The sequence below is a fragment of the Nannobrachium achirus genome, assembly GCF_963921795.1.
Source record: "Nannobrachium achirus genome assembly, chromosome: 16".
Lineage (NCBI taxonomy): Eukaryota > Metazoa > Chordata > Actinopteri > Myctophiformes > Myctophidae > Nannobrachium > Nannobrachium achirus.
In genome coordinates this window covers 64041324-64057900 of record NC_137823.1, presented here as the reverse complement: position 1 = coordinate 64057900, position 16577 = coordinate 64041324, and the positions used below count along the sequence as shown (strand labels likewise).

The window sequence follows — 16577 nt, the reverse complement described above, 5'->3', positions numbered from 1 at the left end:
AATGAAATGAATGAAAATAGCAGACCTCCAAGCTCACAGTGCGACGAGTTGTGAGCTTGAAGGTCTGCTATTTTCAATATATATATATATATATATATATATATATATATATTTTTTTTTTTTTTTTTTTTTTTTGCTGTTTTTGCTGTGATTTTTGCCGGGTTTGGGTCAGTTTGGGTGGCTCACAAACTGTTCAACAATATGATGCAAGAGAAGAGTCAGAAAGATAAGTAATCAGTTCACCCTCAACATGTCAAGCCAGCCAGCCTGCTGGAAACATAATAATAGCTTGGATTTATCCATCCATCCACCATCTTCAACCGCTTATCCGGAATCGGGTCGCGGGGGTAACCGTTCCAACTGAGACCTCCAGATTTCGGGAACGTGTCGCTGTTACTACATGTCATCTTTTCGACACCCGACTCTAACCCTCACCCTAACCTTAACTTCCGTGGAGTGAGTCGCTAACCCTCCGGTCGAAATGATGGGCGTTCGCAAAAGCGAGATTTCGCCCAGATTTCCTTATCCCGAGCAACTTCCTCCACTCCCTCAGGGAGTATACCGAGGTGTTCCCAAGCCAGTTTGGAGATATAATCCCTCCATCTGGTCTTTGGTCTGCCACGGGGTCTCCTCCCAGTGGGACGCGCATCGAGGACCTTCCTAGGAAGGCGCTCGGGGGGCATCCGTACTAGATGCCCCAACCACCTAAGCTGACTCCTAAGCTTGGATTTATATGGCGCTTTTCTACAGTGGTGGAAAAAGTACTCACATTCTTTACTTAAGTAAAAGTATCAATACTGCAACGTAGCTGTACTCTGTTATAAGTAAAAGTCCAGAATTCAAAATGTACTTGAGTAAAAGTAAGAAAGTTTTGGCATTAAAATGTACTTAAAGCAACAAAAGTAAAAGTACAAAATGTTTGAAAATAGCCGATCTACAAGCTCACAACGCGTCGCGATGCGACACGTTGTGAGCTTGTAGATCGGCTGTTTTCAAATAGTATAGGGCTAAAGTGGTTCATGTATGTTTTATAATATTATAATTTAGATCTGCAAAGTAAGTTTTCAAATAAATGTAGTGGAGTAAAAGTACAATATTTGGAACCGAGATGTAGTGGAGTAGAAGTAAAAGTATTGGAAATCGGAATTACTCAAGTAAAAGTACAAATAACTAAAAAGTGTACTTAAGTACAGTACTAAAGTACATCTACTTAGTTACTTTACACCAATGCTTTTCTAGGTACCCAAAGTACTTAACATGATCTTACTCACCATCAATGCTTCAGCTTCAGGAAATGCATATACTGATGTCGAATTAATTTCATACCTTGAGGAATATGGTTGTAAAAGTAACTGTAACTTGGTATAAAAATACAGGTTATAAGTTAACAGACCAATGGCTGGCAGAATTGGACCAACAAAATCTCCCCCGCCACTCCCCACAGACGCGTGGAGTGGGCTAATCTAATCTATTTCTGCAGATCAAATTAGGAATGTGACTGTTAGAGACAACACTCTCTCTCTCACCACCACTGAGAGGTGCTACTGCTAAATGCTCTATCAGACCAAGGAGAGTAAAGAAATCATTGAGAAACTGTAATTTCATATTTACTGTATGTATGTATTAAGGCCCTTTTCCACCGGCAGCGATTACGATAGCCATAAAATACTCACAGCGATAATCGGACATCAATGTGAAGAGGCGCTAATTAACAGCCGCTCGCTCAGAGCACATCGCGAGCTGTTTGTCAGAGACCCAGTTCCATATCACTGTGATCTTAACCACATCTTGTTGATCCTAACGATGTAGTTGTCGGCTATCGTTGTCTTTATCGGTGTTGAGTGGATGCTGCCGATCCACTTCAATTGAAGACCCAATTTTTAAAATCGTTATCATCATCGTTATCGCTGCCGGTGGAAAAGAGCCTTTATTATTATTAAGTAACCAAATGTATGTATCATTGTATTTCCGCTGTAATATGCTTAAAATGCATCTCATAATGTTTTTAAACCCAGTCAACACATCTCCTGTAAATCAGCTGGTCAGACCCTCTGATTATCAGGGGTCGGCAACCCAAAATGTTGAAAGAGCCATATTGGACCAAAGAAACTAAAAACAAATCTGTCTGGAGCCGCAAAAAATTATAAAATTATATATCGTCGTTGTTGGGTAGAAACCTTGTATGTCCAAAACTTTGTTTTGTATTTATCATTTACAAAATGAACTAAACTAGTGAAAACAGCCGATCTACAAGCACACAACGCCTTGCACCGCGAGGCGTTGTGTGCTTGTAGATCGGCTGTTTTCACTACTTTTGTGCGTCAGTCTTGTATAATGAAGCAAGGCTTTACTTTGCGAGAAAAAAAAAACATACAAATTTGAACTTGGAGATACAAGGTTTCTGCCTGACAGTGACAATATATTAAAAGTCTATATTAGCTATATTAGCCTACTGTCAAAATGACTAAGTAGGCTACAAATACATAATGAGCATTAAATTTAATATTTATTCTACACATTTTTAAAGCATTGGAAAGCGTTAACAATGTTTGTGTCATGTTTGTCCTCCTACAGAAACCATATTAAAATAAATGTTTCCCTTAATACATTTTTGAAAAAGCTCCAGGGAGCCACTAGTGTGGTGCTAAAGAGCCGCATGCGGCTCTAGAGCCGCGGGTTGCTGACCCCCGGATTAGATTAACAGAGAGCAGTGAGACAGCAGGGGGGACAGCTTCAAAGAGGTAATGTGACCTCAAGGCCCTGACCGGCCAGCCTTGGAAAACCGGCTTGACCACTAGCCCAGGAGGTGGGCATTGACCTGATTGGTCAATAAAGGGGCATGTGATGTCATCTCTAGTAAGGTATGGGGCTTTTAAGCCGTGACATCATTTTGTAGGCAGAGGAGAACTCTGCCCCCAGAGCATTTTCTGTCCCTCGCTATTTCAACAGATCCGAGACCAAAATAACGACTAAAGTATAATTCCAACACTTTCCTTTCAACAACAAAGAGAAGAAAAATGTGTAAATAGTAAAAATAGTAAAACGATTCACGGAAACTGGGGGCAGAAATTCTCCTCTGCCAACAAAATGATGTCATACTTAACAGCCCCATAGTCAGCAAACAGGAAGTGGAACTTCAGATTCTAGAAGGACACAGTAGAAGTAACATCTTTAAGCAGAGAGCGCCAGGGGCCAATGGTGAGCATGAGAGATAAGACATTGCCTGATCTGATGTATACTAAACTGTGTGTATTGCTGTTGTTATATGCTTGTTTATTTACAGGTTTATACCCTGTTGGTTTTCTGTGGGGAATTTTAGCCAAATAGTGGACTTAGAGGTAGGGCTGCAGAGCAGGACAGTCTCAGTGTAGGACCGCAAAAATCTAAGTTAGCTTGTCAAAGTAAATTGCTTGTTTATGGGAACTATCGCGCTTACTGTATGATCGTGTGTTTTATCGGTGCTCATGTATGTATGTCGTCAAATAAATATATAAAAGACACGTTGGTTATAATTTTTTTTGTTATAGGAAATCTTCTGAGTTACCCTAAATACCCTGGACTCGCTAAACCCTTCCAACAAGGGCTAATTAATTATTCTAAATAGAGTGATTGGTTAAAAAGTTGGACAACTAATACTAATGAACAACACAATCTAGTTCCATGAAGGGGGCAGGTGGTGGTGGGAGAGAATATAAAGCAGCCATCCTTGTCACCAATATTATTTATAATATTATATCCGTGAATAACAGGGCATAAAACGTTTTCCATTGCCAACATGGACTTCATTTGTTTCAGCAGCTTCCAGCAGCACAACAACACAGCATAGACTTTATTTTCACAGCGGCCATCTTTGTCACATGACCATGTCGGGTAGCAGGCAGCCAATCCTGCCTCACCCAGAATGCTGTTTTGAGCTTCAAGATTGGCTGCTTACTACCCGACGTAGTCATGTGATGACCACTACTCTATGTGTGAATAAGGTCTGGGAGACCCCCCCCCCCAGTTTTGGGGTTTGTATTGTAAAGTACAACAGTGTGATGTCATGACGTTGTTATTTGCAATACAAACCACAACATCAATCCCATAGTTCAATATTGAAAATGGGTGGTCTTCCCCTTTAAGGCAGCTGAAGTGTTAAAAAACGCCTTAATAGCCCTTAAACTGCCACTGAAATGTGCAGATACTCTGCTGCATGTTGGTTTGTTAACTGTTGAGTGAGAAAACAATGTTGCACATTAAGCTAATAATCTGGGGACCACCAGTTTGGGAATGTTAGGTATTTTGTTGTGGTTTATATCATCTTTTTGTCATTTCATATTGATGACCAACTGACCACCTGACCCTAAGGCACAGCTCGTGACTGTGTCCTACTATAATGTCATGTGCAGCATTTATACAAGGCCAGGTTTCTATCTGGTAAAAATGAGGCCTTATCTACTGCCATGGAGCCTGTACCCCAACAATGAGAATTGTTTTGGCGAAGGACATCCCTTCAGGAACCTATGAACTCTTTGCCACGTATATGGAACCCACTTGTGGACAAGAAACATCCTATGAACTGTTGAAACGTCATCCATTGACTGACCAAATGACCATACTTATACTCATGTCAAAACATCATTTGTGAGAGAGAGCACGAACCATTGAAGCATTATTTCTGTACTGTACCTGTCTTGAATTCTCCCTCTCCATAGTAAACATTCCATTCTCACTCTGAATCACTCTCATGTCTTATTTCTTTGTGATGGATTATTGTATCTCATAGGGGAATAAGAAGGTGTTGTTGTTTACAAATAATATATTTATCAAGGATAAATAAGGACCATTGCTCTAAGACACTATTCAGCCTTAGAGAAGATCCACCTTACGAGACAAATCGCCTTGACCAGGCGGTACTAAAAACATATTAGTTTTTGGCCAACATGCGTTCGCCGTGCGAACACTGTCTTCAAGTGGTTCCCTGATCCCAGAAACATTAACTCAGCCCTACCTGTGACCTGGAAGGTGCACCTCCCGGCCCCGGCCTCGTTGATCACGTTGCAGGTGTACTCCCCCCAGCCGTCGCGGCTCAGGCTGCGGACGGTGTACTCCGTCTCGTCCCGCTGGTCGGCGAAGACACCGGCGTGAAGCAGCCGGTTGGACAGCAGCCACTCGAAGCGCAGCACCCGAGACGGGTGAGCCCTGAGCACCCTGCACGTCATCACTACGGGACGTCCCAGACCCTGACGCAGCTCCATGGACACAGGCTCCACTGTGGGGGGGTCTGAATGGAAGGAGGAGAAGGACCAGTTAATCAAAGTGCTTGATAACTCATTGCGCCGAAGGTCGCAGTTTACCATGAGAAACGTCACAGAGCGGCAAACCCATAGACCGTAAAAACATGTCATCATTAGGGATGGGTATCATCTGCGATACTTTTAATGGTATCGATTGCATGACGTCGATACTATCGGGTATCGGTTCACGTAAAAACGAACGATACCTCGTTTCGATACTCTGGAACGCACCCCTGGCCGGTCGCATCTGTAACAGTTGGGCTACTGAGAGTCTAATGACTGCTTTAGTAGGCTACACTCGTTACTGTGGAAAATAGCCGACAATAGCCTGTAATGTTTATTATTATGATGATTATCCAACGTCTATACTCTCCGCTCCGCCACACTGTGTGATCATCATCATCATCATCACCTGCTGCGGTAGAGCAGTTAAACTTAAATAAAGTATCGAAAATGGTATCGAAAAGGGTATTGTATCGATTCCCAGGTATCGAAAAAGGTATCGTATCGATTCAAAGGTGAACGATACCCATCCCTAGAGAAGAAGGAAAGTCCGCACACTATTCTTGTAGCTCCAGCGACAATTTATTTAGTAGGTTTCCTACTAAATAAATTGTCGCTGGAGCTACAAGAATAGTGTGCGGACTTTCCTTCTTCTCTATGGTGTGTATTTTTTGGTCCAGCACCTAAAACATTTTTTAGAGATGTGCGTGCTTCCCTCTCTGCTCCGATACCCATCCCTAGTCATCATGCTCTGATGTCACTGTGATGTCAGGGGAACCACTCTTAACAGAATGGGTTCGCCGCTCTGACATCAGGCTCTGGCTTCACTGTGATGTCACACTAACAGAATTCCTTTTATGCCCATATATGGAGTTCCCTGATGTCATCAATATTAATGATGCCCTGTTAGAGAGATCCCTGTGATGCTAGGGGGAAATGCCCATATATGGAGATATGGAGATCCCTGTGATGTCAGAGGAACAAATCCCTTTCATGACCATATATGGAGATCCCTGATATCAGTGATGTCCACATCACTGTGGCGTGACCTCACCCTAAAGTCGCCCTGAGGCGTCTTACTAGTTGTACAAAAATAAAAAATAAAATACATAATCATGTTGTGGCTGTGACACAAAAACATTTGAGAAACACTTTTGTTTCAAAGGCAGTTGTAGAATCGGCCACAGATCTTAATACAATAATCGATTATTAATAATAATCAAGATCAATAGCACGTGTCGTTATAGGTGAAACATTTTCCCCCAAAGTTCCAAAATAGTGAAAATACCTCAGAGTGTACCTTGAAGTACCTTTCTGGACTTATTTAAAGGGATATTTCACTTTCAAAAAAACTTTTGGTAATTTTATCATCTAATCAGGCTTTTATGAACACCCTGAACAGTTTTTAATTAGCTTGATTGAATATTTAGATATTTGATGTAAATGTTACCAGGCCCTCCAGGCCCAGGGCCTCTCCCCACACACACCCATTGTAACTTCAAACTCCATTTTAACCATGATAGATTAATTAAAAACACCCATTATTTTTTCTGGTGACTCATACTACCCTCCTAATATGTGAGCAGGCCGTGTTTTTCGATAACTTTTTTTTATTCATTTTTAATTATTATTTTTTTGTATTTCATTTTTTCCATTTTCCCAAATAATTATTAAAAATAAATGAAAAAAGTTATCGAAAAAACACAGCCTGCTAACGTATTAGGAGGGTAGTATGAGTCACCAGAAAAAAATTATGGGTGTTTTTAATGAATCTATCATGGTTAAAATGAAGTTTGAAGTTACAATGGGTGTGTATGTGGAGAGAGGCCCTTCCACTGCTCCCTGTTGAAAGTGGAATATCCCTTTAAAGTTATACCATGTAACTTTTTTTGTAAAACAAATCTTAAAATGGTCCTAACTGTTAAATCGCTAAAGTTTTAGAACCCCCACTCCGTTATTTTCAGCTTCTGAAGCCTTCTCTTTATATGTTTTCTTCTTAGCAGTGACAGGGGCGGGTTTTCGCGGCAAAATGACGTCATCATACTACCGGCCAATCACAGCGAGGGTTAGACACTGCCGGCCAATCACAGCGCATCTTGGAGTGGGGTCGCTAGGGCTGCCATATTTGTAGTCTCCCGTGTGTGTCTATACTCGGGTGCACGGTAAGCATGGGTGAAGGAGTGTATCTCCGGAATGGCTGAACGCACAGCAACCAGGGACCCCTCAAAAGATAGATCTCGGCGAGGTGGAGGCAGACGCGGGGGTGTGAGAACCGAAAAACGGCCGAAAGACGCGGACGCGACCGAGGTTTGCTATAGAGCTACTGACCACAAGTTGAGCAACTTACACAGTATAGCTTTAAGTATTCTAAAGGTGAAATTAAACTCTGTGACTTTGGAGGACAAACAATTAATTAATGACCTCAAGAACGGATCAAATCAATGCAATGTCACTTCTATGCTGATCACTCATTTAGCTGAACAGTTGAACCCTTTTAAATCTATTAACTTTTTCAGTGCCAGATGTTGTTATTTATTATTGGGTTTTGTGCCAGCAAAAGCACCTTACCTTTGCGATGTTATAGACAAAGATGTATTTTTTTTTTTCATTATTATTTTTTTATTTTCTCCTTAAAGAGGTGTACCGTGGCTCTACCAGCAGTAGAGGGCAGCCTCATGCAAGAATTAATGTGAAAATGGCCGCAGTAGGCTACCGTAGGTCAAGGCAGCTCAGTCGCTACAGAGCAATAGATCCAGAGAAAATCACATGGAAGTGTTTTGTTACTCCATTGATGCTAACGTCCAGTGGGTTTTTGAGAGTACTTTTACGGGAGCCGTCTCTACGGTACACACCCGCGCGACCCCTCATCAGTTTACAGACATCAAACCAAGGTACAAAAGAACGAGCCAAAGAACGTACAATTGGCATTGCGCCGCCGTCAAAAATGGGGCGAACGGGAACGTTCAAAGCGTGGATAGAGTTAATCAGTTGTTTGGTAGTTACTGCACTTTGTTGCGACCAACAGGTCACAAGTTACTATGAAAAGCTGGGTCTGTCAGTCTGTCAGTCAGTCAGTCTGTCAGTCACGTCACACTTTTACCCCTACTCTCATCTCTGCCACCGTTGGTCCTATCCATGCCAAACTTTGCACACACACACCTTGGCTGGCAAACCACAACCTCCGCCCCTGATTACTCACATGGCCCTCTTCTAGCGCCACCATCATTAGCCTGATTCTTGCAAGACACATTTTTGGACACTGCTCCTACATATTTTGGCCTAAAATCACGCAAAGCGGTACACAGTATCTCTACAGATACTCTCTCATTTCCCATATTCCCTCCTGATTGGCTACAACTGCTTTCTAAAGTTTGTGTATGCGACCTGATGGTCGCTTATCTCCCGATTAGGGAGTCTTACTGGTAAGTAGATATGCAATTCTTTCTACAAAAAGATTACAAAAATACGCTTCTCTAGTTCGATTATTCGAAAAGGTAACGGTGGAAATAATCGACAGCTGAATTCCTAGAACAATTCTCCTTTTGCACAAAGTAGTGCAATGCAAGATAGAGGGCGCCTTTGAGTCACATCCTACCACTACCTCCTGTTCATCCACAGAGCATTGATTCTAGTTGTTTCCTCCATTAGATTTCTTTTCACTTTTTTCAACTTTTATTAATTGGGATGGTAAAAAGATGAGGCAGACAAATAAAATGTATTAAAAGTTGAAAAAAGTGAAAAGAAAGCATTTTAATCTAATGGAGAAAACAACTAGAATCAATGCTCTGTGGATGAACAGGAAGTAGTGGTAGGGTGTGACTCAAAGGGATCTGGCGCCCTCTATCTTGCATTGCACTACTTTGTGCAAAAGGAGAATATACCATAGGTACTTCTAAAACTTTTTCAGAAAAAATAAATAAATCGTCAGTCACGTCCCACGTGACAAAAAGAGGCCCCGTAGAATTCATCACAATCCGTCCGCTGCCTGCCCTTCTGAGCAACTTTAGAAAAGTTTGTGGTGTTGATTCCCAGTGCTACTGTCACCCCTGCTATGGTGAACATTATGGTGAAAAGTGATGACATCACTGTTCCTACTTGTGGGGGGGCAGATGGTGCAAGCACCGCTGTGGCCACGGACACCCCTACAAGAATAGCTGTTGAGATGGCAGATACCACTAACTGTGCCACTTGTGGAGGGGATATAAATGGTTCAAGCGCTGCTGTTAATGGAGTGGCGGCCATGGACACCCCTACAAGAATAGCTGTTGAGATGGCAGATATCACTAACTCTGCCCAACGTAATACTGGCAACAGAGCATCTCCTGTTCCTACTATGTCTCCTATTGTCTCAGGCACTCTTATTATTGGTGACTCGATTGTCCGCTATGTCTCTGTGAAGGGCTGTGAGACAAGGTCCTACTCCGGGGCTAAAGTGGATGACATGAACACCATGATACCCCATCTGCTGTCAGAGGAGAGTCCTGACTCCCTGGTGGTGCATATTGGAGCCAATGACATCAAAGCTGAAGCTTCAGAACTGATAAAAGAGGATTTTAATAGATTATTAGACACTCTCTGGGAGACTGGTAGGACCGTAGCCATTTCGGGTCCCTTACCCTGTCTAAATCGTGGGGATGTGAAGTACAGTCGCCTTCGCCAGTTACACTCTTGGCTGAAGGAATGCTGTTGGTTCTGGAACATTCCCTACATAGATTGGCCGGCTTTACACTGCCACTGAAATCTAGCCTGAATCAGATCTGAGTCACTTCAAAAGTGGAATCCGATTTTTTTAAAATAGTCTAAATCCAAACATGTCACATTCAGGTCACATGAAATCCGATTTTGAAAAACCACATCCAGAGGTAGTTTCAAATCCGATCCATATCGGATCTGAGGACATCTGACACAGTCTGAAAGCAGCAACCACATCCACCCCATTGAGTTATATGCAGGTCACATTCAAGTCACATCAAACTGGCCAACTTGGCCAAGCGTCACTTCCAGCTGCGCGAGCAGCGAGACCCGAGCGCGGCTGTAAATTACATCATTACAGAGCGCGAGTATTTACTATTTGATTACAGCCCACTGAGCACATGAGAAAAACAAAAGAGAAGAGAGAAAACACGTGAGCTAAACAGTGAAAACGAGAGAGAAGAGCGAAACACAAGAGTAAAGAAAAGAAGAGAGAAAAACAATATTAACGTGTGTTTACAAAGGTCTATTATGTCACATTTCCTGAACGTAATCAGAACGTAATCAGCCAGCGCCGACGTAGTGACGTAACGTCATGACGCCTACGTCGTTACCACGGTAACCAAAGCATACATGTCGCCACAGGGCAGCTTTGGGCTGACGCTGTCTGAATGCACAGATCAGATCTCTGTCACTTGCAAATGCAGTGTGAAAAGTCGGGCCAAAAGATCAGATTTGAGAACAAATCGGATTTGGGCTGGATTTGACTGCAGTGTAAAGCCGGCCCCACCTCTTCAACAGAGATGGAGTACATTTAAATAGGTCTGGAGCCAAGTTGCTCTCTATGAACATTTCTGATACAGTGCAAGCCCTCTTTTCCTATTTCCCAATGCCTGCAAAGTGATGCTATGTGTGTCCAAGCTCTACAGTCGCTCAATTAAGTAACCCCCTTCAATTCTCATCCCAGTCTAGGCTTGGGTAGCTAAGTAATCATGAAAATAGTGCCCCACCAATATCATCATTATGTTTACCACCTACTACTGTCACTGATATTGATGTTAACACTGACAATGCTCAATTACACATGGATATTTTTAACATAACCACAATAGTGTCAATGCACAGATTAAATAAACAGATCACAGTAGAAACTTCCAATGCTACTAATCTGATTCATATCCCTTGCATATCAAGTATCTCAGACACTGTGCCAACAATGTTAAAACTTGCTCTTCTTAACTCATACCTCGCGATCCCCGTAGAGACCGTAGATTTCCCGCTGTACCGCGCTGCCATGCCCGTAGAGCCCGCAAAGGTTAATTAGCTTTAATCATTATGAAAGGATTAAAAGTATTAGCGCAGATTTTCGCTGATTCTGGCTCTTTAGGCCCGCCCCCCTAACTGTATCCGGTCATTTCCGGTCTGGACCGGATCCAGCTTTCCGTATCCAGTCTGAGCCTGGGCCATAGTCCCGCCTCCATTGGTTTACTGTGTAACAGAAGTGGAAGCTACTGGGCGATGGAACGCTCGTTTTTCAAACGGATTTTTGCGTTTGGAAACTTTGATCCAGTCTCTACACGCCTGGATTATGATCCCCGCACATATCGTGCGTTTTGTGCGCGAACGTGTCCACGTGTTACCATAGCGCACAGTTGGCTTTTTTCAATGCTTTTTCATGTAAACACTGGCTGATAAGCAGAGATACAGCGTGGCAACGGATATGTCTTTTTCAATGGGGTTTTTTGTATTCGAAAGCTTGTCACCGAGTCTACACGTCTACTAGATGAGTCGCGCACAGATTGTGCACGATGCGTGCGCGTGCCCACGTTAAAAGGTAAGGACAATTTGGCAGCTGCTTACTACAGCTATGTTTAAAATGGCAGAGAAAAAGTTAATACTAGGTCTCTGCCTAAGAAGTCCCAGTTAATTAATGATTTTATAACTTCTCACAAGCTTGATTTTATGTTTTTAACAGAGATTTGGCTGGATGCAGATGATGGAAATGCTGTTCTTATTCAGGCCGCCCCACCAAATTTTATTTTTGAATTTGAAGCACGACAGGGCAAAACAGGTGGGGGTGTTTGTGCCCTGTTCAGGGATATATTTACTCATAAAAAGCTGTCATTCGGAGAGTTCCTATCTTTTGAATATTTAGCATGTAAAATGGAAATGAAATGCTCTCCTTGTATTTTATATGTAGTTATATATAGGCCACCAAGATCACTACATTTCATTGAGCACTTCACTGAGATGCTTTCAATTATTTGTCTTGAATTTGATTGTTTGGTCATTTCAGGAGATTTCAACATACATGTAGATAATGTCAATGATAACAATGCCATTGAATTATCTGGCATACTTGACATGTTTGGTTTGTCCCAACATGTGAATGGCCCGACCCATGATAGAGGACACACACTAGATTTAATTATTACCAAGGGTGTTCATATCTCCAATGTCACTGTGTTAAATGTTGCTCTCAGATCAGATCATTCTTGTGTATTCTTTGACCTCCACATTACACCAAAAATTAAAATTGGATCTAAAACTATTAAAAAGAGATACATTAATGAGAACACCCCAACACTTTTTATGGAAGCCATCAAAGCTGAATTTGATGTAGCTTCAAATCAAGTTGGTGATTTGCTTGGTACTTTCAATACTAACGTTCTGAATGTAATTAATGCCATTGCTCCTGTTAAAGATAAATTAATTACAAATAAGCAAACGGCACCATGGAGAAACACTCTCTCTGTAAGGGCCCAGAAAAGAGAATGTCGAAAAGCAGAGCGAAAATGGCGTAAATCAAACCTCCAGATTCATTTTGAAATCTATAAAGAAAATCTACATGCTTTTAATATGATATTGAAAAGTGCCAGGCAATCATATTTTTCTGATATCATTAAAAAGAACAGTAACAACTCACGTGTGTTATTTGCTACATTTGACAGGTTAACTAATCCTCCAGTTCCAATATCATCCGAACTAATCACTACCAGCAAATGTAATGAGTTTGCATCATTTTTTAATGACAAGATTCAAGGAATCAGGTATGCTTGTAACCCCTCAGTGTCAAACACGGCCTTATCACTACCACAGGCCCCCAGAAGTAACATGGTATGTATGGTGCAATTTAATTGCATTGATGACAAAACACTTGAAGATATTGTATCCAGTTTAAATTCATCTACCTGTTGCCTTGATGTTTTACCCACTAGTTTTTTCAAAGCTGTTTTGGGCAGTCTGGTGAAAGAACTAGTAAATATTGTGAATGGTTCTCTTCAATCTGGCATTTTTCCTGGGCACCTGAAAACTGCAGTTGTCAAGCCTCTCCTTAAAAAGAGCAGCCTTGATGCTGCTGTACTAAATAATTATAGGCCCATATCAAATTTACCCTTTTTAGGTAAAATTATTGAAAAAGCTGTTCATCAACAATTTAGTCACTTTTTACTTTTAAATAATTGTTTTGATCAGTTTCAGTCTGGATTTCGGCCCCATCACAGTACTGAGACTGCGCTCATAAAGGTTTTAAATTACATTCGACTTATAACTGACACTGCCAATGTGTCTGTTTTAGTTTTATTAGATCTTAGTGCCGCGTTTGACACTGTGGACCATTCAATTTTATTACAAAGATTAGAGCACTGTGTGGGACTCTCTGGAATGGTTATTGAGTGGTTCAAATCATACCTTAATAACAGGAAATACTTTGTCTCTATTGAAAATTGTGTGTCTGAACAGATGGCTATGACCTGTGGGGTTCCACAGGGGTCCATTCTTGGACCCCTCTTATTCAATCTGTATATGCTCCCCCTAGGACAAATAATAAGCAAAAATAAAGTAAGTTACCATAAGTATGCAGATGACACACAAATCTACATATCTGTTGCAACCGACTATTCTTCCATTGATTCTCTCTGTCACTGCATTGAGGAAATCAATGACTGGATGCGGCAACATTTTCTACAATTAAATCAAGATAAGACTGAGATCATTGTTTTTGGACCACAGAAGCAGAGACAGGGAGTAATTTCTTACCTTGAATCCCGGTCTCTTAAACCTAAGAGTCAAGTGAGAGATCTTGGTGTTGTCCTAGATTCAGATTTGAATTTTAACAGTCATATCAAATCTGTCATTTCATCTGCCTATTATCATCTCAAAAATATTGCACAGGTCAGGGGAATTATGTCCAAGCAAGATTTAGAGACACTTATACACGCTTTTGTTTCCAGTATTACAGACTGGATTACTGTAACAGTCTGTTCACAGGACTCTCAAGCAAAGCCCTTAAACAACTTCAACTGATTCAGAATGCTGCTGCTAGAGTCCTGACAAATACTAGAAAATATGATCATGTTACACCAGTTTTAAAATCCTTACATTGGCTACCAGTCTCCCAGAGAATTGATTTTAAGATTCTGTTACTTGTCTATAAATGTCTCTGTGGCTCTGGGCCCAGCTATCTCCTGGACATGTTGAAGCCTTATGAACCCCCTAGAACACTCAGGTCATCTGGTGCTGGCCTGCTAATTGTTCAAACTGTTGGAACAAAACATGGTAAATCAGCCTTTCACCATTATGCACCACACACTTGGAATAATATTCCTCTTTATATTAGACAATCCCCAACCATAGCTGTTTTTAAGTCCAATTTAAAAACGTATTTATTTGATATTGCTTACTCTACCCTATGATTTATTAATTATATATTATTTTCTTGTTTTAAATGTATGTATGTATTGTATTTTTAAATTGCATTATTGTATGTATCTGTTTTTATTCTGTAAAGCACTTTGAATTGCGTTGTTGTACGAAAGGTGCTCTATAAATAAAGTTGCCTTGCCTTGCCTTGCCTTGCTGTCTTCTTCCTTTGTCTTTAAGTTCATATTAATCTTCCCTTCCCATGACTCCAAGGACCGCTATTTATTTATTTAACTCAGCTGCACGGCAGTGTCGTGTGCCGGAACATAGCTGATCTACAAGCTCACAACGGCTCGCACCCGCGAGCCGTTGTGAGCTTGTAGATCGGCTATGTTCCACCGAGCGTAGTATATAAATCCGGGCGTGAATCTGTCATGTTGGCTGCTCCTCCCTGAGGCTTTCTTTGGTCTCTCTCTCTCTCTCTCTCTCTCTCTCTCTCTCTCTCTCTCACCTGAACAACACTAAGCATGTTCAGTAAGGGAGACTTGAAAGGAGTAGTTCACCCCCAAAATGAAAATTTTCTATTGATTACTCATGCCATGGAGAGTAGAGTTCAATAATATTTTTAGTTTTTTGTCACATTCCTAAGACAAAAATGTGATGACAATAAATTTACCCCCATTCGTTCCGGATGGGGACCCGTTTTGAAACGGGTCCCCATCCGGAACGAATGGGGGTAAATTTACTCGAATCAAATTTTTGTCTTAGGAATGTGACAAAAACCAAAAAATATTATTGAACTCTACTCTCCATGGCATGAGTAATCAATAGAAAAATGTCATTTTGGAGGTGAACTACTCCGCTATTTAGATTGTGTACACATTATTGCGTATTATATTATTTTGTGCTTTAGCTAATGAAAAATAGCAGATATACAAGCTCACAGCGAGCTTGTAGATCTGCTATTTTTGAAAACATCGTGAACATTTGTGCAAGTCTTGTGCAAGAATATTTTGACCCGATTCTATAGGCCTACAGTAAGTGTCTTCTGAATCCTTCTAAGGTTTTTTGAAAAACCTATGTTTCTATGTCAGTGGTGCGCAAACCTTTTCACATGAAGGACCCCCAAAATGATATGTATTTGGCCACGGACCCCCATGTCAAAATATTGCATCATGGACCCCCCCAGGAGCAAATATTTGAGTTACAAATGTTCCCTTTTTAAAAGATATATTCAAAAACTTAAAAAAAAATCACGATTTTCAAAAATAGCAGATTTAAAGCATTCAATAATTCTAGGCCTGAATGGCTTAAAGAAGAGCACTTCAAATATCGTCGCCGTCGGACAGGAAACGTCCTACAGTATGTCTCCACTGTCACGTTGTCGCGTGCTTGTCCATCTGCCGTTTCCAGCGAAAGCTTCCTCCCCACTGGCACTCGATCATCGGTCGATTGAAAACATCATTAGCCGTTCGCATACAGTAGGACAACAAGCACGGACAGTTCAGATAGAAGGTCTACTGATAGGATTAAAATCCAAGAAAGCACTGACTATGGCTTGTTTACTTTGGGGCAGTCAATTCATTGAGGCATTAAAGGACAACTCAGTTTGTTTTACAACAAGGGTTCATATTTTAGAGAAAACAATCAGAGAAAAGAAAAGATGAGTGGTAAAATGTTTTCATTTACTGCTTTCTATCGTTTTAGCGATTTTCATTTCAGTGGGTGGGGGCATGCATACAAGTGGCTAAATATTTCTCTTTAGACACAATAAGCCCATTCCCAAGATACACCGCAATCTTTCAGGGGCAGATATGACTGGTATAGTGTTACTGTAAATTGTGAATAATAAAGAAATTGCCGACTTATTGTGTCTAAAAAGGCATATTTATCCACTTGTGCACATGCCCCCACCCCCCCACCCACTGAAATCAATATAGCTAAAATAATAGAAAGCAGTAAATG

The 16577-nt window shown here is 41.2% G+C and overlaps 1 protein-coding gene across 1 annotated transcript in view; it reads right to left on the bottom strand.

Annotated features, from left to right (window-relative positions):
- The window catches only part of LOC308301206 (MAM domain-containing glycosylphosphatidylinositol anchor protein 2), a gene marked incomplete at both ends in the record, with an annotated part of 355705 nt that overhangs the window by 150744 nt on the left and 188384 nt on the right, over positions 1 to 16577 (bottom strand). The window contains one exon of the mRNA XM_080745102.1: positions 4991 to 5263. Coding sequence (XP_080601228.1) covers positions 4991 to 5263 — 273 coding nt within the window. The remainder of the gene's footprint in view (positions 1 to 4990; positions 5264 to 16577) is intronic.